The 24118-nt window shown below is 37.0% G+C and overlaps 1 protein-coding gene across 6 annotated transcripts in view; it reads right to left on the bottom strand.

The window, feature by feature from the left end:
- The window catches only part of LOC131675209 (inositol hexakisphosphate and diphosphoinositol-pentakisphosphate kinase-like), a 650144-nt gene that overhangs the window by 294611 nt on the left and 331415 nt on the right, over positions 1-24118 (bottom strand). For all 6 annotated transcript variants that reach the window (XM_058954120.1, XM_058954119.1, XM_058954118.1 and 3 more), the window contains 2 exons: positions 5194-5486; positions 4901-5095 (listed from right to left, as the gene is read on the bottom strand). In XM_058954120.1, the coding sequence (XP_058810103.1) occupies positions 4901-5095; positions 5194-5486 (488 nt within the window). The remainder of the gene's footprint in view (positions 1-4900; positions 5096-5193; positions 5487-24118) is intronic.

Here is a 24118-nt window from a genome sequence, read left to right on the forward strand (position 1 = left end):
TAACCAATAGATTAGTGAGACTTTACTGTTGACGTTTCTGTCCGGTAGAGGACGCTCAAACACTATGGCGCGAAGATATAAACGTAGACCCGATACTTTCCGGACAGACCTCGTAATACTAAAGAAGCTGAAAAAATTACATATTTGTACTACCACGACCGAGATAAGTAATTCCGTAAATATTTTGCAAAAGATAAAGAATTTTCGTTAGTGTACTACAAAAAATAAATAAGCTGTCATTTTACATAACACAAATGTTTATGCATCCGTTCCTATAGCACATTCAGTTATATTAAACGAAGAGGTAACATTGAGATAATCTGTAGCGAAAGCTCGTTCGTTATCAATTTTCAAGGTGGGCAAGTGAGGCGCACTCGCTCATAGCAATCGAGGTAGGAAGGGGGGGGGGGGGAGGTAAAGAAATGAAAGTAATTAAGAAATTATATACACAACAACAATTCGCATTCAAATGGAATCTAATTCTAATCAAATCAAATTGAAGTTACACTTAAACTTCAAAAACCGTACATGAACAAACCACAATATTCTACTTATAACCAGCTTTACAAATCTTAACCTAATGAAGACAACGGTGTTGCGAACAAGTGTTAACACTATAGAACAATAGAGAACAAAGAACAAATTAATTAACTTATCGCGCTTACAAATTTATACGATATACAACGCGCATCGCCCAGCAGATGACCGCCATGACGACGAACCGACTTAGCCTTCTTGAACTAAAAGAGAAAGCCGCCCGGCGAGGGATCGCCTTGAGGTTCTCTACCTGAACAATTTGTGACACCGACCGTAACTAGAGCAGGTAGCAAGGCGCGTGTACGCCTTGCTACCTACCTGACCCTTACAATTACACGCTCTGCCATACTGCTAAAGATAGAGAGAGAAAGAAAGAGAGAAAGAAATTAGATTACGAGCCTTGACCTTCGATGCAGGAACGGGAGGCCTGACTGCGCCTTGCGAATGGTGTTACTGGCCGACGCTGGGCAACTCCTGCTGGCTTCTCCGGGTAGCGTCCCGAGCAGATGTTGGAACAAGGCGCTCGTCCTCTTTTCCTCTCGGTTGTTCTCGGCTCCTTGGCGGCGTGTGCATTCGGCTGACCTTTTGTTTTCAACTGCACTCTGCACCGCTGACCGACTAAACCGTCTTAACTGCCGATCGACTGGAAACCTTCTGAACTTCCGATCGACTAAAAGATTCTGTCGCTCGTTCTCTTCCGCGATAGACAGCTTCTTCCTCGTTCTTTCTCTCCGCACTTGATCTACTTATTAGGCGACGCGCGCCTGCCTAATCCTACGTGGGCACGCACGCCCCTAACTCTCTCTCTCTCTGTTTCTAACACCTCTATAATCTGTCGTCCACTTGACGACTTCGGGCCGGATAGGCCTCGCTTGGCAATCTCCATAGGCTGAAATAAAGACCATGCATTAGGCGCATTCTTAAATGCGCCTAACGCTGGTCACTGAGCCTTGCCCAGAGAGAGGGGGAATTGCAGAAATTACCGATGAGAACAAGCGCAACGGTTGCTCTCGTCACAAATCTTAGACAGAATCAAGCACGATAAATATCATTGACAAATTTGTAGGTATCTTAAAATTCTCACTATATTACTAGTTTATGAGTCCGAATTTACGAAATATCTTTGCTTTTATATATGAATGGGATAGTGGAGATCAAGAAAGCAATGTATGGAAAATGTCTGGCCTCTGAGAAAACCCTTCGAACCTAGTTGTAAGAATATAATAGAAGAACCATTTGTTGATCCATCACAAATTTTTATATCATCTATGTACATTAAATCTTTAAACAAAGATGTAAGATGCTACAAATATCTCCCAAATCAGTTTGAAATCAAAATTTGGCGTAAAGCTATAAAAACCAAGGTTATTTAATAATCTTGAAGTTACACTTTTTACATTTATATGTGGACAATTGTTTTGAAAATTTAAGTGACTAAGGAAATGAAGCGTAGGGATCAATAAAGATTATATATCAAGATGTTAAGAGATTACGGCTAGTCCTTGAAAAGATATTTACCATCAGAACCAAGAAATGAAAGATAAATTCACTTTGTAGATCATTACAACAAAACTTTTCCATATCATAAAAAGTGTAATAAACTTCAAGCCATTTCTTATAATTCTTAAAGATGCAGATCCTCTTTACTGCTTGAAATATAGCTGACTTTAATATATTTTAAGTATGTAATATTTACTTAATTGTTGCTATCATCACTCTTTAGATTCTGTGTTTTTACTTTGTCTGTACGTGCCTATGTTAACGTGTGAAAATATACTTTGTCTCTTATCATGGCTTATGTGAGCAAGTGTCCAATTATGTTTGTCTATTTATGTTAGAAACAAAAAAATGAACTTAAAAGTTACCTAATAGTTAAACGAACCCCAAATATGAAATTAGCTATTCGAAACCCGTTATTTCAAGTTATTTTTAACAAATTCTGTGTATTTGACTTTGAAATGACCTTGAACCTGATCTGATCCAGCTAAACTGATCTCGAGTTCAGATTCAGCGACCTCGATATCATATAGATACCTTGGTCTATTTTTGTATTTATAATTTTTTTTGTGGGGCTATATTTTTTCGCGATTTATGGATTGCCGACGTAAAAGGTGTTCTCGAAAGTTGGTTAAACCTCTGCCGTGGATCATCTTACAGAAACGATTAATAGCATGTTTTGATTATAAACAGTACTACTATATTATTAAATGTTTATTTATGATTTATTAATTTAAAAGTAAGATGATCCATAGCTGAGATTTAACCAACTTTTGAGAGCATCTTTTTCGCCGATATAATCGATATATCCAGAAAAATAGTTTATATTTTTGAATTTTCTAAAAAGAGATTTTATTAGCTTATCATTATCTATACTTATGGTGAAAATCAGTTATAGAAACACGACTGTTAACGAGTTATAAGGATATCAATTTTTAACGGTTATTTCGATATATTTTGAAAAGTAGTAAAACAATCGATATTACGTGTAATCGCTAGATATTTTTATAACATATAACTTCCCTATTTACAGTTTTTTTTTCGATAGGAGCTATATTTGTTAGCTATTTAAGAAAAACTGATTTTGCAACTTTGAAAAAACTTTTTTACGCATTTTGACCATCTAGGATAGTGTTTCTTCAAACAGAAACTTTATTTAAAATTTCATTTCTTATACGATCCAATTTTTTTTGTAATAATTTTGGAACATTATAATATATATCTATTAATAATTTTAGCATTATGCCCTGATTGTTTGGACTCTTACATATGCATAAGGACAACATATCCGAACATTGAACAATTGTTGTTTAATCATCTCCCAATGATTATCCAACGAATTGCCACATATGTTGTCGTCCCCCATACTCATGTTGACATAATAATAAGTATCTATTTTTTATTATTTCAAATATAGTGCTTTCAAGGTTATATTAGGAACAAATGACACCCAAATTAACCGCCCCTACAGTGACACATACACACACGCGCGCGCACACTCATATAAGCATTCAGAATTGGTGTGGTTATAAGAACGGCTGACAATACTGTGGCAATTCTTGGCTAGTTTTTTATCTTCTCTAGTAGAACAAAAAATTTGATAATTATTTTGAAGCAATGAAATTTTTTTGTCTTTTTAAAGCAATTACTTTCATAACATAATATCGGATCATATGAGGTTTATTTAATATAACGTCTATTATTTCTTCTGTGTCTGTCCATATAAGAATTCTTTCTTCTTTTATATTACCTTTTTCAACATCAAATTTAAGACTAAGATATTCGTAAAAATTATTAAAAAATGTAGCTTTCTCAATCATATGTTACAATAATTTTTATTCACGACATTTTTGCCAGAAGTACTACGTATAAAATTAGTCTCAATGAAATTCCACTTGTACTTTTAAGAGTATCTAATTATCTAACTGTTCTTCCTAAAATGTAAAGTTTTATTTCTTCACTATTAAGAATGATGTTTTACGTCCATTAGTATTTCAGTACATTAAGTACAAAGATTGTAGTTTTGTTTAATTTTACACTTGCACTGATAGTGAAGAACGTGAATTTCTTTACAATTTCCTTGTTTTCATTGTATTATAAAGTTTACAGTTAATATTACAATACATAAATCACAAGAAGCATCGTAGTATTATATATAATACTGTATTATAAACGGAAACATTATATCATAATTATTTATATTAATATACGTTGAATTTATATAAATGAAAAAAGAAATTTTATTTTGTGGAAAAATGTCAACTTGGGTAAAAAATGAGTATTCTTGCTCCGATGATTTTCATCTGAGTAAAGTTCCATACCTTTTGCAATAAAAATGAAACCCTTTTCTCACTTTGTGTCGTCATTTTTCTTAAAATTTTCCGTCGTTGAAGCCCTATGTAAGGTAAGATTGGTTCGAAAAGTCAATTCTTCATTACAATGTAACTATATACACAAACCCAAGACCATTTCTAAGCCAAGTAAGGCTGAGAACTATATATAATAATTTCCGCATATATACAAGCAATTATATTATCATCTACTTAATGATCAATACTAAAATAGATAACAATTACATGTAAACTCTTAACTTCGAAATATATAGATAATTACCAACTATATATTCGTCTTTTAAAATTAATTTATATGAGTTAATTATATCACTGTTCGTGGAAGAAAGTCTATAACCGGAGATGAAATATTAGTATCGTATCTCAAATATTTTTGAAATTAGAATGTTTTCATATAAAGTTGCACGCCTCTACCCCGGAGTATAATATGTATTTTGTAGCAACTACTTGTCTTAAAAGAGTGCCGAATTTCATGATATACTAAGCAAGATATAAATAAGATAATTGTGACTTACATTTTTCCAAAAGTAGTAGGTACAATAGGTGGATCATCTAACTGGAAAGGTACGCTCCATGGAATATGCAAAGTTGGAGCTAGCTTTCTTAAAATCATATTACCAAGTATCTTGGCACAATCATCGTAATACTTATTTGAGTTTTTTACAAAACTAAATCCATTAACATCGCACACAAATGATTGACCATTGGCTCTGCAGAAGAATAAATAATGATAAAGAAATATAATAATACTTGAATAAATCCGTGACTATATTTCAAGAGGCCTAAGTAATTCATTTGATGATAGAACCTGAGTAAATCGAATCCGCAGACCGTCTGTTTGAAGGCAAGACAAACTTTTCTACTGATGAGTTTTTCAGCATTACTTAATATTACGGGGTACCGTATTTCCTTGCCTTCAGAATCTCTTTCAACTTTTCCATCCAAGGCTGGACTTTTCCTAGCTTCGGCATGTGCGTAATCGGGTCCTACAGTGTATACTTTGACATCTGTCCCATCAGTTGGCATGAAGTCCTCATAGATGTAAGACCCAGTTTTTCGTACCCGTGACTCTGGAGAATACACACTACTACGGCTCCCAATCTGAAAATTTGGAGATTTTTTTTATGTTAATTATTTCAGTTCATAATTTTTGGTAATCCATTAATCAAAAAAATGTAATTTATAAAATTAAATCATCGATACGTAAATATATAGACTAGGGACAAATTTATTAAAAGCAGTAAAAGAACGTTGATTATATGTATGTGTTAAGTGTAACAACAAATACGATCTTCGAATGCATACGTACTCGTATATCTACCACCGCCGAATCATACTGTTGTTGAAAATTATTTTTGAATAACGTCAACACAAACATATTTTATTAAATTAAGATACATTTATTCAAAATTAAAATATATAGATGATCTTGTTTTTAAATAAAGAGTCGTTATTAAAAATTTTTAAAATTTCAATTTTCACCCGCCATTCTATTTACGGATTATGTAGCGGCGATGTAAACATGCATGCGTGAGGAAGCCTGGAAAAGGAAAGATGGTGGGATAAGATATAGTCACTCTGATAATGCTAAAAAATAACAAAAATGAACATTTATTTTTAACCCCGACATGGATCAGATCAATGTCGCGTCACCAACGGTGGATGAATAACGTGGTGTACTTGGACAGCGTTCTAGTACTACTGGCCGGTACGAGTACACGTTAATGTAACAGTACATCCTCTCCAATTTGATCATCAGTATCGCAACTGCACAACCGTCACTAATACACACGGTGGGCACGCGGAAACTCAGGCTGATGGTATCCACGGAACATGCTCGCGCATAGATCTAAGGAAGTTAAAGAATGTAGTTATCTCCGCTGTCATTACTTCTGTTGCTGTTGCTACTGCTGCTTCTTCTGCTAAAGTTTTCTGGGACGTTGATGGCAGCTGGTAACATACTGAAGAAGTTACTACTCACCAAATCGTAGAAACAAAAAACTAAAATGACGTAGCGATCCGAGGTACTGAGGAAAAGTATGCAAAAGTAACTGCTGCCAGGCCGGCATCTTATGATGAAGAGAACGAGTGAACGGCCCAATGCTCGCAATTATGCCGTGTTGGCCCACTCGCAGTCACCTAGGGGTGTAGGCTCAAGGTGACACTTATATGAACTCACTAATTCCCATATTGAGCTAACGTAACTCTCTCTTCTTTCTCTATCTCTCTCTTCTCATGCGTATATTCGCCTTTACGGCTCATCAAATCAGTGCAAATTCTTCCTCCTAACTCCGCCAATCAGTATCATAAAACAGATGAACCAGATATGACTAGTGTGCTCACGTTTACACACATACATCTGGTCCCACGACGGTACACGCAGATTCTCTAAACCACAGACCAACCTGCGATAAAATAAGACGCCTAAATGTGTTTTTCGATTTCGATCCATTTTAAAAATAAAAAATTCTTTTTATTATGTTATAGATTTCTTAAACTTTATATAAGGGTATTTTTTTTTTAATTTTGGAGAGAAAATTTAAATTTCTGTAACATCTTAATAATTGCAAAAACAAAGACTAACTCAACGCCAAATAAATGTTATTTTGTAATAGCTTAAAAATCGTTCTGAAATTTTTTAGATTTTTAAAATTGGTGAAAGGCATTAAAAAACAATTAAAACCAAATTTTTCGAATTTTTAACCTTGATCGGGGCTCTACGTTATCCCTTTCAAAGTTTTTAGAGCTTCAAGTCCCCTTTTTTGTTCACATGTTCAATTTAAAAAAAAACCAAATAGTTTGCAACAACATGGAATGCGTGTATTCGCAGCAAAAAGCGTGAAAAGTCGATAAAAACTAAAATTTTTCGAAATTTCGACCGTTAATGAATCATTATACTCAAAGTCTAATTTTTAATTCTACAAATTTCTTCTTTTCCACATACTTCTTTTTATGATTCAGGGAAATAAAGTTATTTTACCTGAAATAATTTTTGTTAACCGCAATAACATAAAAAATCGATTAAAACCACGTTTTTCTGACTTTCGATCACATTTTAGCCGACCAATCTTTCCGGGCTAGCTTCTTGACATTCAAAATGCAATTTCAACTTTATTTCACAATGTTACGTTTGTTAAGCTAATCTTATTTATCACATTGTTACATAACATGGACAATCTCGACGACACTGCTCCACAGATAGACGAGTGAATCGTGGGAAGATCTATATAAAAACTTCGTCGACCTGGAGCTGCGCACAGATAGTGTGAGAGCCTAATAGGATGCTGGGTGAATACATCGAGTTCGATACTAAACAAACAAAATCAACTAGTGTCTTAATCCAACCGTTATACAGAGCTCAAAAGCGGTCGTCTTTCACAGAGAAAGAATGCACATTGCTTAAAGCCACCCAGGGCACGAAAGCCACCAACTACCCCCTGCACAGGCTTCTTGCAGAAGACGAAGTAGTGGCCAAACTCTAACTTTCCATAGCAGCAGGTCTTGAGGAATAGACACGGCAGATGGGTGCGTCGAGAGAAGGTAGTACGACACAGCCAAGTAATTGCAAAAGCAGTAATGGCAAGATGCTCGAACTAGAAGACTCTTAGGCACGACCATCACACTCCCTGCGGCGCTTATACAATCAATGGCCTCGTTGGCCTGCAGAGTAGAAGACTTAAAGAAGGCTTTGGTTGCGGAAAAGTAGTTCAATTAGTCACTGTCGGAAATGAGGATGAGTCTACAATGCTCTATCTCTATATCTCTATATGCTATACAATCCACAGCAACGACGTCGATTACAAATATCGAATACCGCATCGGCTTACCGAAGAATCACATGAACTCTACGCAGTGGAGTCAGAGACAGAGATATGCGTTGTTTCTGGTACTAGCAGGTATCAATGATCAGGAATTCGCCTGAAGAACGACACACCAAAAAGGTACAAGAGATCACGATGTGACTCTAAAAAAGGTGCGAGCCATGACGCCAAGCTAAAGAATGTATTAGTAAAATGTGAGGCAGATGTAGGCGTGATCGATGATCTACACACCGAAAATCTTGCAGAGTCATCATCATCGGGATTGGCCATACAGCTCCATCGAATATCTCGAGTACCCATACATCCAGCCAATGAACTTCCGACACTACAGGTATGTCCGATAACGCGGAGTCGCTGAGGTGAAACGCGTGGAAGATAAGAGGTTGCAGGCAATTGGAGATTGGGGCTACCAAAGAGGAAAGAAGAAAGAGGAAACCGTAATTATAATCCTGAAGACAAAACCAGGTGGTAGTTACCCATATAGATTAGGCACTTTCAAAAGAGGGCAATGTATGATTCGGAAGCATCCAGCACGACAATAGGTACCTTATGTGTGCTGATTGTGGCGGAGCTTAAGTGCTCAATGCGGATCATCAAAACTAGATCTTCCTGGCTACCCAATGGCTCGGAGATCACGATCATTGGTTATGTTAACCTGCCCATCACCGTCTGCGGAATTATCCAAGATATTCGTATGGTTGTAATTCCGTATCTAACGGATGAATACTATGTAGGGGTAAACTTTGCTGAAATATTCAGAATCGTAGTTAACCATAAGCGGGATGAGTTCTTCATTAAGGAAGGAGGCATAATCATCCCCATAGAGATGGCCGGTCTACCGCATCTATCAGAAATAGCTTTCATCGGAATCACTGACGCTACCGAAGACTAGCGAAGACAACTCCAAGAGCTGGTGAGCTAACTTGTAGCGAAACCAAGAAATTGCTTAAGAGAATGAAAGGAGTTGAACACGAGATTAACGTGGATGATACCTGACCTATAAAATAGAAGTACTAATTTCGTTGAGGGTAGATCAAGAAATAAGTAGGCTTATGTGAAAGATGCTTGCTGTCAGGATGAAGAACACGTCAAATAGTACGTCGTTGAGTTCGGTGGTAATGGTGAAGAAGACAGATGAGCCATTTCGATTCTCCATCAAAAAGAGAGAAGGGACAAGACATGGACTTCAAGATCCACATTTTTGGACCGAACAAGAACGATGTCTGCATGGCAGTGTTTGAAACGGATAGAGACACGGCCCACAGGCTGCTTAAGAAGGGCAGAATTAAAACCGGCTGAGTCGACTGCCAGGTAAGAGAAAGACTGACAGTCTACAGATACTATCGGTGTCTTGGTTACGGACATGGACGAACGGACTGCAAAGGACTGGACAAAGGACAGTGCTGCTTGGAAATGCGGTGCGATCGGATGCAGGCGAGGGAGTGTGCGGACATTCCGGAAATCGGGGCATGCGCGGTATTCGAGCCGCGCTGGAGGAGTGCCGGAAGCAGAACAAACATGAACAAAATCTTACAAGGTAATCTACGCAGATGCGAGACCGCCCAGTTGCTGATCCCACAAATAACAAAAGAACGAGACGCAAACATTCTGATTCTGAGCGAGCAGTTATGGAACTTACGTGCACAAGATGGCTGGTTTTTAAATGCCTTTAGTACGTCGGCCATCTGGGTAAAGAGGAAACCGACAAGGAGAATACAGTAAAGGGGGGAAAACTACGCGTAGGTGAGGGTGGATTCCGTCACCTACGTTAGCGTATACTTGACCCCCAACTATACACGATAGCAGTTTTTGAGAAAAAAATTTGTTAGCTAGAGAACATCCTCAGAGATTTATCGGACGACCTCGTCGTTGGGGGCGATTTGAACTCCAGGAGATTGAGTAGAATATGACAACGATGGACAAACGAGGGAGGTTGCTTTTGGAGATAGCCGTAAGGTTGGATCTGAACTAAGGAACGATTCCGATGTACAGATAACCTAGCTTCGGGTACTCAATACCTGATGTGACAATAACTTTAAGCACGATTTCGTCACGAATAAGAAGATGGAGGGTGATCGACGACTACATAGCCAGCGATCATCAGCACATTGTCTTTGAGGTGGCGAACCATGCAACGACTCTACGAAACGGACAGACCAGAGACAGAACTCTAAAGTACTGGAACGTTCGGAAGCAAGACAAGGAGCGCTTCGTAAGACTACTGCAGGAGGCGACGGCACGTACCGCAGCTCTCCCGGCAGAGCTTGGTATACGGGAACGAGCAAACGGGACAACGGACAAGACGATAGACTTGATAACGCAACTGTCCGATGCCACGATGACCCGACGCAAGGGAAGAAAGGACAAACGAACAATTTACTGGTGGATGGATGAGATCAACCTCCTCCATAGGGAATGCATTGCCTGCCGCAGGAGGATAAATCGCGCGCGAAAGAAGGGACATCAAGACGCGGACAGACTAGCGATCGAGTACAAGACGGCACGAAATGCTCTGACTACCGGGATCAGAGAAAGCAAGAACCACTGCTCGAGAGAACTGGGCAAAGTGAAGAGGGATCCCTGGGATCTTAGTTATAAGATTGTGATTAGGAAACTGGGATTCCTGGGCTCTTTCAAGCCAAAAGATAAGGACACCATGAGCACAATAATCGACGGACTCTCGATTCTTCTCTCTTCTCGAATCAGCCAGAAACGAACGACGCCATGGACGATCAAGAGACGACAGTGCCTGAGTTTGGCGAGGCGAAGCTCATTCGAGTTGCGTCCACGCTTAAATTCGACAAGGCACCGGGGCCGGATTGCATCGCAGGGAGATCCTCCGTTGGATTGCGGTTGTATGCCCAGAACTCCTCTTGGATATATATAGACCGGTCTTGCGGGTTGGCATCTTCCCCACGCGATGGAAGACGGCCAGACTGATTCTCCTGAACAAAGGCAAAGGAGAGCCGAATAACCCGTATTTTTACAAGTCCTTAAATTTGCTAAACACAGCTGAAAAATTACAAAGCGCTACTTAAATCAAGATTGGCGAGCGCGATCGCAGCAAACGGAGAGAAGAAGTCGCTCGACAATAGGAGCGTACCATAGGTGGCGGATGCCTACCTAAGGACGAGGCGCATTTGTTACGGGGCGAGGGCAATAGCAGTTTTCGCGATATTATACGTCAGGAACCCCTTCAACTCCGCCAATTGGGGGAATATTCTAGAGGCCCTTCAAGTCTTCGGAGTCCCCTTATACATGATGCGGGTGCTGAGGGAGTACCTAAGAGACAGATGGATTGTATACTAAACAATCGAAGGAACAGTAATGAGACGAATTAATGTCGGTGTCTTCCAGGGATCCATATTGGACCCGGATCTCTGGAACATATTGTACGACATTCTACTTAGACTACTCATGCCGCCGGAGATTGAACTAGTCGCCTACGCCGATGACGTATCAGTACTGATAATGGCGTGGATTCAGACACTGGCACAGATGTTACTGAACCACACGATGCTACGAATCAACAGGTGAATGATCAGACACGGACTGAGCCTAGCCCAAACTAATATGGAGCTCATCCTTTTGACGGAAAGCAGGATTGTCACCCTGATTTCTATAACGGTCAAAAAAATACAGACGTAGATCAGACGGACGGTCAAGTATCTGGGGGTGGTCCTAGATACGAAGCTGACCTTTTGACCACACATACAAGAGGCATCTAAGAAGACGGCAGAGAAGACTTCCGCTTTCAGTCGCCTGTGCGAACACATTTAGACCGAGACAATGAAAAAGTCGACTACTGATGTCTACGACCCCTTCGATCATGCTGCACAGGGCGGAGGTGTGAACCGATGCGCTGGAGGTCAGGAATACAGCCTACCTTTTTTATGGTGAATTTTCACGATTTTCATAGATTTTTTACGGTTTTCCGCTATTAAAAAAATAATCACGTTGTGAAACTTAATATAGACCTCGTATTCGGCTTCAGCGATTTTATGTACCGGTATTATTATATTTATTCATTATCTCTACAATTAAATCATTTTATTAAATTGAACATTTACAATCACAGAAAAATTTCGCTCGCAATGGAAATCGAAGTCCGGAAGCAAGGGGTAGCTTGATGGTACTTAACCAATTACGCTAATGCAACACTTATTGTTAGAATCAGTAGACAACTTTTAATGTTTAAGCAGAAAAAACCTCACAACCTTACAAAAATATTATTAAATAACAATAATTTGTCCTATTATTTTTTGAATTAAATATCTAATTATCAAATAAAATTAGTATTCTTCTAAAAACCATCATTGCAAATAATAACTGAAATATTTTTTAACAACAGAAATAAGCCGTACTAAAGGGGAAAATAGTTGCGCAAAATTTCACGGTGCAGAGCTAACTGCAACTCTATTAACTACGTATGAGTATACGTGTTTTCACCTTTATGACTGTCACACTGCTCCAACTTTGAGTGACTCCTAGAGTGAACAAACCTTAAGTCACGTGACTGTAACTCTTGTCGTTTGTATAGTGTGAAGAGACTGATGTTTACTTCCACACTGACCCTAGACAAAATCGGTTCAAATACTAGAATTGGATTTAACGTTGACCAAGGAGCAAAAGATCATGAAGCGGTGAATTATTCTAAAACCATTTAATGAGCTAAGCTATACAGCCTTTACACAGGCCGAAAGACTTTCGTACACGTAGAGATTTAATATACAATCTGGGGAGAGAGAGAGAGAGAGAGAGAAATAGTAACTTTTACGCAAACTAATGCTCGGCATAGCTACCTAAAGGATTATTCGACTTACGTACTGACTTTTACGCGGCTAAAGAGAAAATCGCAGTTATGATAGGTGCGCCTACCGTGAGTTGCAGTTACCGTGATTAACCGTAACTGTACGTGTATCTACGGCTAACTGGGCGCTTTCCTCCTGTGCGGGTGTTGGCTCTGCATCTGCCACCGTACTCAGGTTGCTGCTCGCGAATACCTCCGTTAATCACTGTTGATGAGGTGATGGCTAGAAGACCAGTCACTGTTGCTCTACTGTCCTTGACTTGCTCACAATATCCTCGCAATTTGTTGTCAAAACTCTTACACTTTCAAGGCACCTGTCGCTCTTGCCAGCTATATCGATACTACTCTGTTTCCCGCGCGCGCCTCCTCTCTCTCTAAATAGTTCACTCTCACACGTCGAGTGCTGCCGAATCGCGAACGATATTTACAATCGATTACCTTTGCAATTTCAAAAAATTTTAAAAAAATATTGTAAGAAGCCGTTGTAAGGTATTTAATAATAGTACATTACGATACAAGTGCGCAAAGTAGGCGAATCCCGCACGCGCGAGGGTTACCGAGCGAAGCTCGGTCGGTAACGCGCGTGCATGATCGCCTACTTTTCGCACGCGTATCGTATTCTATTTTCTCGTACGAGATGCGAAAAGTTCGATTATACTTTGAATTTGTGAGATGGGTGGAAAAAGAAGGTTTTATAATTAAGGAATAAATGTGGAAAAACACGCAAAACAATTTTTTTCCCCATTGACAATGTAGATAGCGAAAAATATTAGGAAAACGAAGTCCTTTCCCACTCCACGCAACTCATTTTTAAAAATGAAAATTCAAAAACTATGTTCTTGAGGTCCGACGGAAAACATTCTGCCAGTACAAATTTGGCAGTTGTCCTTTCGCGTTTGTCCTTTCTAGTTCCTTTCAATTCAACAAAAATGTCTAAACAAAAGGTGCTACAGAAATAAATTTGGCAAATACAATAGATTTAAATAAACATTAAATTTAAAAACATTTAAATTACATTAAATTTTTATAACTGTAATGTAATCATAAATATGTCTGGAGATAAAAAATAAAATTGATTTTTCCTAGATTTTTTTCATTGGAGAAAATTTATCTTCCTTAATTACAGTAACTGGCGAAAATTTGTCTTCGCCAATTACAGTAATCGGGAAAAATGTATCTTCCCCAGTATTCCCTCGTTAAACTTTGTAGGCATTGACGCATTTTTTCCGTGCGCAAAGTATTTCCCCCACGCAGTTAGCGTGCGCAAAGTATTTCCCCGTGCGGGAATGGGTTTGCGCATGCGCAGTTCCGTGTTACGATAAGCGTGCGGGAATCAAGGGTTCTGCACACGGAAAAGCGTGCGCAAAATCGAACTTTGCGCACGCTGTGCGAGAAAATATTTTCCGAAGAAAAGACTAACAGATTGTTGCAATGTTTCTGACATCTTTAAAAAATATTAATAATTATTAACGAAAATTAAATATGGAAAATTTATTATCGAATTTTCTAAATTGTATAAATATGAAAAATACTGCAAAAATATGAAGCAACTAAATCTTTTTAAATTTCTTCATATTATTTAAAAAATGTTCTTTTATCGAACTTAAATGGATATTTCATGTAAATATTTGGCATATCTTGTTACATATGTTAATTACTCTTAATAATATTTCGATTTTATTTTTTATGAATAACAAATATTGTATAAAATTAAATAATTGTATTTAAAAAAACTGATGAAATATTCAAAAATTAAAATAATATTTTGATAAAAATCGAGGTACCGACCTTTGAAAATAGTAGTAAAATATTACATGAAATGTTTCATGAAAGAAACAAATAATATTTCATGGAAATGTTTTTAAAATGTTTTAGAAATATTTTATGAAAGCTTTCAGTCATATTTCTAGAAATATATTACAAAATATTTTCATAACCTGTAGCGATCCATTCTGATTTTTTTTTTCTGCGCAATGGCAACTCGGCAAATAACCTAAAATTTAGATTGATGTGGTATGAATATAACGGCGCCTTGTTATCTATATGTAAATGTGTGGGAATGTGTTCACAGAATTTTCACCATATAAGAGACCTAACATTACTATATTCCGAATTTTCTGAAAGATTTTCATCAAATTTTACAAAAACATAAAATAAGTGTTTTTGTAATGAACAAAAACATTTTTATTATACTTATAGATGCGTAGAAATCGAATATGTAAGTTTTAAGTGAACTCAATAGTTAAAAATTGGCAAAAATTGATTGTAAATGTTCAATGGTTAATAATATTGTTAATAATAATTAATCAGACTATTCAACTTTGCGTATTCGTAAAAGACAGTTAACCGAACCAAAGCAAAAATTAGTTCTATTGGTAACCAACTACATTTAAAAGTTATAAATAAATAAATAGTTAATTTTTTGTAACAACTTAAAATACCTTGAGAAATAGAGTTCTACCTGTACGTACAGGGAAAATTGTCAAAAGCGAGCTCAAAAATTCTACGATTTCATAATTAAAAATCTTGTAAATTTCAAATTTTATTTATAATTCAAATTCTGTTGTTTCAACTGAAAAATGAAAGACGCCAGTATGTTTTACAAGTTAAAAGATATTTTCTGATATAAATGAAACTTATGTTATTGTGAATTTTGCTATATTAATGAAACAAACTTTACCAATAAATAACTATTTATAGCGATTTTTCTGAGATTCCTTATTTAGTGATAGGTGAAAATTCGCGTGAGACGAATTTGTCCCGTGCGTAGGTCTTTAACAGCCGAGCGGCCTTTGACTCGGGCGGCAGTCAGACTCTCGGGCACCCCATTCCGTTCGCGCGTCAATAACGAAATCTTCGTAGATTTAAATCCGGGCTCCCAATACCGCGATCGTGAGATATTTGATCGGACGTATTCATATATATTTATACGTAATCGGTCATATATAAAATAAGCAATAACGGGGAAGCATATGGATATACTCAAGCGCGTTTAATAGGATTTATAAAATTTATTTTATAAATATAAATCATCGAGTGAAAATAGAAAGATATATATGGGACGTTTCACGTTAACCGAATCACCTGCGTATCCAAAATTTGTGTTGATGGATCTTGACGTTTGAGGTATCAAAATGTATGTTTGGACAAGAATTTTCACAATTTTACCGGCGAAATTCAAAATTCAATATGGCGGCTACAATATGGCGGCCGGAAGCTGGAAAAAAACCGCGTGTAAGGCGTAAAAAGCTTGCAGAAAGAAAAATGCGGAACCTATCGGGTCATTTTTAGGCTCAAATTGTAGCTTAGGGATACCCTTTAATAGCTGTTGGGGTTGGATGAAAAAATCCAACATGGGGGTTCCAATATGGCGGTCGAAATTCACTATGGCGGACAAATTTTTAAAAATCAACAAATTTATACCAAATTCGATATATGGGGGTTTTTAGGGTCGCTGTTCACAAATCCCGGGTCAGATTTACAAAATTCAAGATGGCGGATCTAATATGGCAGACAAAATTTTAAAAATTAACCGACTTTTCTTAAATTCGTTATAGGGAGATTTTTGGGATCGCTGTTCATAAATCTGCTGTCGGATGTACAAAATTGAAGATGTTAGATGCAGGATGATGGACCTAATTTTAAAAAATCAATCGATGCCCCCAAATTCGGTATATTGGGATTTTCGGGGTTGCAAAATTCAATGTGGCGGATGTAAGTGTATAGACCACTATTTTTAGTGAAAATTGCTACTCTTAGCACTACCCAGGAGCAACGACGTGGACGTAGTAATTTTCTGCTCCCTTTGGGGTGCTTGTTTTTAGTGAGTCCCCTTGCCTCTCACTATCAGGATGCTTATTAATTTTTAAAAATCAACTTATTTGTAATTATAATCAATTTTTGCAAGTAGTTTTTTTGCATGAGAGTATTCTAGTACAGATAGAGTTTTATCTGTATTCGGAACGAATCCATGTGATGATTGGATTTTTGTAACTTTTGGACATTTATCAAATCTCTTTTTCAGAACTGAAAGGACTTTTTCATCCTTCTTAGAATATAAGAAAAATTTTATGCCAAATTCCCGTTTATTAGCCCAATAAAAGAGGCTCTGAACATTCGAAATTGCTTCATTTTCTGAAACTTGCAAGCTCGCTCTTGTAGCTTCTCTTTTTACAATGGCTCCGACGCCATCTGGAGCTCCTTTTCCGTGAGCAGTGGCGGAAGTATGCCATTCAGCATCCACTCCAAAATCCATCTTGTGGTTCATTAGATTAACCATCTGATAACGATTTTTGATGTGCTGTTTGGCACCGTCACTGATATATATGATCTTTTTAACATTCGGTATGACTTTGCAGATTTCAGGTACAAGTTTTTTTGCATCAAGTATACAGCAGCAGCATCGTGCTTAGTACACTCCGACATCGATAAACAGCTAAAATGTTTTAATTCACCTTCTGATTTATAGTAAACAACAGCTGGAAATATTGTAGATTGATCATTATTATAATGAAATTGCTGGGCGGCATTTTGAGCAACGTAAGCATAATTTTCTGAAAAATCTAATTGTACGAGCACTTCACCAGCTGAAAGATTATTTTTTTCTTCAATAAACTTAGACTGTTGCTTAGCAATAAAGTGATGAGGTATCAACTTTTTCAATGCAGAAGAAAGAACTTCAATGAAATCTTGCGTTGATAGACACTGCTTTATCAGTGTACATCTGTCGGTTGCCTACTAGGTACTGAAGATTACTTGACTAATATTATTCTCTTCCATAACATTTTCAACGTAGTCTATGAATTTTTAAATTTTCGGACAAAGATCACACTGCTCCAAATAACAGTTTTCTGTCGGATTCTTACAAAGAACATAATTTATACAGTCTTTATAATCTTTGAGAGTACCATTAGAGATATTTTCTAGATTAATAGCGTCAATCATCGCTTTGAAGTTTTCATGTATAATACACACGTATACATTATGCGTACCAGCGGATCCTGCGAGTACACACCACCTTGGTCTGAGCTCGGCAAATTTGGTAAGACCAATCGGATATTCAGGATAATTCTTTTTAAACTCTATGTGAAGATTTTTAATATCATTTAGTAATAATCTTTTTTGTTTTTTTGTCTTTTTATCATCAATACGAACAGTAACAGTATCTTTTTTATTGGACATGATTCTGCTGTTAATATCGTTTTCATAATAATCTATAACTGCTTTTATAGTTTCTGGCGGTAAAGTTTTTCTAGATTTTGCAACTGGAGACGCCAAAATCCCAGCTGATTTTTTTAACTGTTTGGATATACGTGCCTTTCTATAAGATGTATCAAATTCCTCGGCAATTCTACGTATACTCCATCTTTCAGGCAAAATAGTGAGTATACTCGTACGTAATGGGTCATTCTGTGGAAGAGAATTAAATTTGTTTTTAAGTCCAGTTAAAATGTCTTTAAGATCATCAGCAGTATTTGAATCCTCCTCTGCCTCATTTGAGTCAGAAGGAGGCTCACTATCTTGTAATTCGGCATTATTACAAGAGTCCTGCTCAGAATCGAGACTCATATCGTTTGCTGAAGATGAGGTATATAGTGTATCAAAAGATTTTCTGCATGCATCACAAATTACTGACCATTCTGGAAATTCAGGATGTACTTCGTGAATTTTCTTAGAGATCTTCCTGATAATTTTGCTATGTCCTCTATCAATACCGAAAGGCTTAATACATCTGTCTCCACGGAATTTTTTTTCTGGAGGAGACATTGTTCAGAAAATGGACGAACAAATTGGAAAAAAAGGAAAATATAAATAAAACTGAGAAAATAAAAATAAAAAAACCAAAAAATGTGTGAATGATAAAATAAAATTTAGAAAGACTGGCCTACCAATTATCCTAAAAAGAACGATTGGGAAAAAAGTTGCCTACAAGTTGGTATTAAATGTCGCTGTTGGATTCTGAAAAAGACCTTTGAAAAACTCAGATAGAAATAGTAAACATCGATAAAAATTGCTGTATTTATAATTTTGTCAAAGTAAATCACTTGTGTCTAGTCATGCATCATCTAATGATGATAATTTGAAGTTTAACTATCGTATGATGACCAAAATGGAAAATTCAAATTAATTTGATTCTGCACAAGTTTTCTCTAAAAGAGTGTCAAAATTCAACGTTGTAACTCTAATTTCCTATATGGGGGTGTTTCGAATCATGAATCCAGATCTGCAAAATTTAAGATGGCCAATGCAAGATAGCGGAAGAAATCTTTAAAATTTGACTAATTTACTCAAATTTTGGTATACAGGCGGCTTTGGGGTAGCTGATTGTGAATTCGTGGTCAGATATTCAAAATTCAAGATGATAAATTAAAGATGGCAGTACATTTGCAAATTTGTTCCGCATCTTGAATCTGTCATATTTAACCCTTAATTGGCACTGTGGGTAAAAAATATCCCAAGTAATTTTTGAGCTTAAAATATACGTACGTACTAAATTCGATAAAATGGATCATGTGGTGACATCTATCAGTAGTTGATATTACTAACTACAGGTACAATAGGTACGCGTAGTGCAGCAGGCGTCAGTGTATGTTGGGCAGTCGCTCAAAGTAGACGCCAAAAATTGTTGGGAAATTGATTACCCTGTGTATTTTGCAAAATGAATACCTTTTTTTGGAAGCATCAATGTCGCAGTAAATTTTTTCTTAAAGTATAATATCTCAAGCATTTATTCATAAATTTATAGCTAAAAATATTAAAAATTATGCGACTTATGATTATTTAAGTGAAATTTTTTTCATGTTTTTTTGCAAACTATTTTTCAAAAATTTTTTTTACTAGATTAATTTAAATAAATGACTATGAAACCAATTAGACTTCGAAAAACATACCCTAAAGTACATTATATAATGTTTTTGAGCAAAAATATTAGATATTAGCTGAAGAAAACTTATTTTAACGCGTTGGGATATCAAATACCCCATGTGTCAGTTACGTATATTGGAACCAACAGTGCCAATTATGGGATAACTCCAAATTTGACATTCAATTTATGAATAGCAACTTTAACAATCCCATATACCGAATTTTAGGGCAGTCAGTTGATTTTTGAAAATTTTGTCCGCCATATTGGATCCGCCATCTTGAATTTTGTAAATCTGACCCCGGATTTGTGAACAGCGACCCTAAAAACCCCATATATCGAATTTGATATAAATTTGTTGATTTTTAAAAATTTGTCCGCCATAGTGAATTTCGACCGCCATATTGGAACCGCCAACCCCAACAGCTAATACAGGGTATCCCTAAGCTACAATTTGAGCCAAAAAATGACACGATAGGTTTCGCATTTTTCTTTCTGCAAGCTTTTTATACCTTACACGCGGTTTTTTTCCAGCTTCCGGCCGCCATATTGTCGCCGGTAAAATTGTGAAAATTCTTGTCCAAACATACATTTTGATACCTCAAACGTCAAGATCCATCAACACAAATTTTGGGTACGCAGGTGATTCGGTTAACGTGAAACGTCCCATATATATATATATATATATATATATATATATATATATATATATATAATGTACATATACATATGATATAATATATATACATGTATATAACACACACACACACACACACACACACATATATATATATAGACGCGTGTTCTTCGCCTCGCGTTGTCTATTATTCATAAACAAATAGTACTCACTTATTTTCTTAATAGAGTTATTGGCGTTCGGTCCTTTATGTATTATTATTGTTTTTTTTATTTATATGGTCTTCCTTCCTTTTGTTTTTAAATGGATTGTATGGTCCGTCAAATGTAGGCGTATATATGTATGTGTCCAATTGATACAGTGGATTAATATATTTCCTTGATCCTAACGGCGTGAACGAATTGCCTGTATGGTTGCTATCTTTCTTTGGCTTTTATTAACACTCAAGCTCTGACGAAGTAAACCGAAACAAACTTTTAGTTAGGTAAAAGAATAATACCGGATGACTCGGACAAATTAAATTGCACTGAATTTATATTTCAATTGGCGAGATAAACTCTGAACTCGGAAATATTGCGGACTTCTTGCTTCGGCGCTTAGTCCTGACTGACTAAAAAAAGGTGCCGTCGTCGTTTTCACCAGTTCGTTATATATCCTTTGTCCCTCGCATTCCGTCTCTCTCTAGCGCATACACTTCAGACATTTACACGTTTCTAATCGGCTCGTATTGCTTAGCCAAGCATGCTGACTGCAGCATGCTGCAGCAGCGTGAATCAGCTTCTCCCGCTCATTCCCACCGAGCCGCACACACGAATACTGCTAGCTATGGTGTTTTATCGCTATAACCTTGGCCTTAGCGCAACACGAACGGGACTCTCGAAAACGAAATTTTAATCTTAAAATATAACAAATGGTACGTCACGTAACATTTAGGTATGTCATATATTTTGGTATTACAGTAGATATGCAATGTATGTTCTGAGACACAAAGGAGACGCCAAAGGATGCCGCCAATGTATGAAGGATATAGGTATGTTCTAGGACACAAAAAGGCCGCCCGATGAAGGTGTCGCGGTATCACGATAATGCGATACCTCTTAGTTCTCGCGATAATGCGATACCTCTCAGTGTTATCGCGATAAGGCGACACCTCATGTTGAGCGTCTAAATTTTGAGACCTCACGCTGAGCGTCTAAAATGCAATCGATGTACCTTTTGTATTGAAGATGCGTTCAAGCAGCGCCAATGTATAAGGGATATGTGTATGTCCAGGGACATAAAAAGGCCGCCCGATGAAGGTGTCACGTTTTTTGTGAAGAGGGGGTAGCGTCTCTAGCTTGATAAGCTATATGCTGGATAGGCGCATACACTGTATAGCGTGGATGCTGTTCTCTCTCTCTCTCTCTCACATGCGTTCTGCAGCGTACGCTCTCCGTTTAGCGAGGATGCTGCTCTGTCTCTCTCTCTATCTCTCTCTCATCCAAAAACCTATAGCTATGTATAGTAGAGAAATTATGCATTGCGCAGCGGGTGATTGAAGAGTGGGTGGTCTTAACGACGAATCGTCCCTTAGTTATCTTAATGCTTTTTTTTACTTAGAGATAAGTGACAGATTGTAAATCTATGTATATCATCCCTTAATTATCTTAATGATTTTTTACTTAGAAATAAGGTTTTTAAGGTAGCCTCTTGTTGAGTTACACTAACAATCCTCCACATGCTGAGTGTCTAAAACGAAATTGATGTTCCTCTCTCTTTAAAGATTTTTCGCAATTTGATTGGAATTTCTTTTAGAGAGTAGGAAACATCCTGATTTTACAGAAAATCTTTTCCGGAGTTAGTCGTTCACCAGTTCTCAATGAGAGTAAAGAAAGCGTTAAAAAAGGTCTATTGAAAAGTGTTTATTGGAAAGAAGAAACTATGGAATATACAAACATAATAACAACTATTAAGTCAATGATTATATTCATGATTAATGTAAGTATTTCTTTATTAATTCTTTATTAATTTTTCTTTAAATTAATAAATTGAATTCTTTATTAATCTTTTTAGTTCATTTTTTGACTCTTCCAAATCTGCTGGCGGGAATTTCAACAACAGAATTTTATAATTTATTACACGCGACATTGGTTGTGGTGAGTATGAATGTGTGTGTGTGTGTGTGTGTGTGTGTGTGTGTGTGTGTGTGTGTGTGTGTGTGTGTGTGTAGAGAGTGGGTTTCGATTCATGGAAGGGAGTAGACGTGTCTTGACTGTGAGTGCAAGTTTTGGTGAGAAAGTTTGAGAGGAAAAGTGTTTGAGGAGAGAGATAGAGGTGAAAAGAGCGTGGAGGCGGAAGAGAAGTGGAGTAGAGAGAGAGAGAGGGGCTTGGAAAAGAGCAGGAAAAAGTAGAGAGAGAGGAATAATGAAAAAAGAACAGTTGAGGTTAAGAGAGAAAATTAAGAAGCGGGAAAGGCAAGTAGAGAGGAGGGACGGTAAGAAGTAAAGGTGGAGACAGAAAAGGTAAGACTGGGAATAAAGGTGAGATCACGAGTAGAATTAGAGAGATGAATTAAGGCGTACGGGATAGTGATGTGACGGGATAGGATAGTGATGAACATTTGTGACAACAGAAAAATTAAGAAATAAAGGTGGAAGGATGGATATGAAAGGCCCAGAGGAGGAAAAGAAGAAAAGAGTAAAGGTGGTGAGGGGGAGAGAGAGCGGAGAGGGGCTGAGGGAGAATATTAAAGGAGAAATGAGAGAGGCAAAAAGATGCAAGAGTGAAAGTGAGGGGAGCGAGATGGAAGGGGAGGGGATAGAAGGATTGCACAACACGATAAGAGAAGTGGGAAAAAGTAGTGGTGCAGAAGATATAATGGAAAAGATACGGGCAGATATAAGGGATTTAAGAGACGTATGGGAAGAAGAAAGGAGAGAATGGACAGAAATGTTTAAAGAAATGATGGAAAAAATGGAAAGAATGGAGACAGAGGTGAAAAGAAGAGAAGAAAGATGGGTTATTGATAGAAACATGCCAAGTTACTTAATACGATGGGAAACAGGAAGACAAGAAATGAAAGAAACAGCATTAGAAAGAGCAATGAGGTATGAAAACAAAATAAGAGAAGAAAGAGATGGCTCAATAAAAAAAGAAGCATGGAGAGAACTAAAGAAAAGGGAAAGAAATGAAAAAGATAAAAAGGGTAAGAAGGAGGAGAGAGAGGAAAGGCTAGAAAAAAGTAAAATATACAGAGAGAGGGAAGAGGGAGACGATATGAGACAAGAAATAAGAGCTAAAAAAAAGAGGAAAAAGAACTAGAAGAAAAGCTAGAAAGGTCAAGATATATAAACGAGTGGAAAGAACTGAAAGAAGAAATGAAAAAGTATAGATTAAAGGAAATTGAAGGAGAGGGAAGAATAAAAGGCCTACAAATAAGGGAAAGGTTTAGATTAGAACGAAATGAGAGAAAGCAGGTATTGGGAAAAAGAAGAAAATACGAGATGCAGAATGTGTATGTAAGAGGAAGAAAATTGGAAGCATATAGTAGAAAAATCTGAAAAAAGCAAAAAGGAATGGGAAGAATGGGAAAAAATGATAATAGGAAGCAAAGAAAAGATAGCG

Source organism: Phymastichus coffea, unplaced genomic scaffold, assembly GCF_024137745.1.
Source record: "Phymastichus coffea isolate CEN01 unplaced genomic scaffold, Cenicafe_Pcof_1.1 PCOF00017, whole genome shotgun sequence".
In the NCBI taxonomy this organism is placed as follows: domain Eukaryota; kingdom Metazoa; phylum Arthropoda; class Insecta; order Hymenoptera; family Eulophidae; genus Phymastichus; species Phymastichus coffea.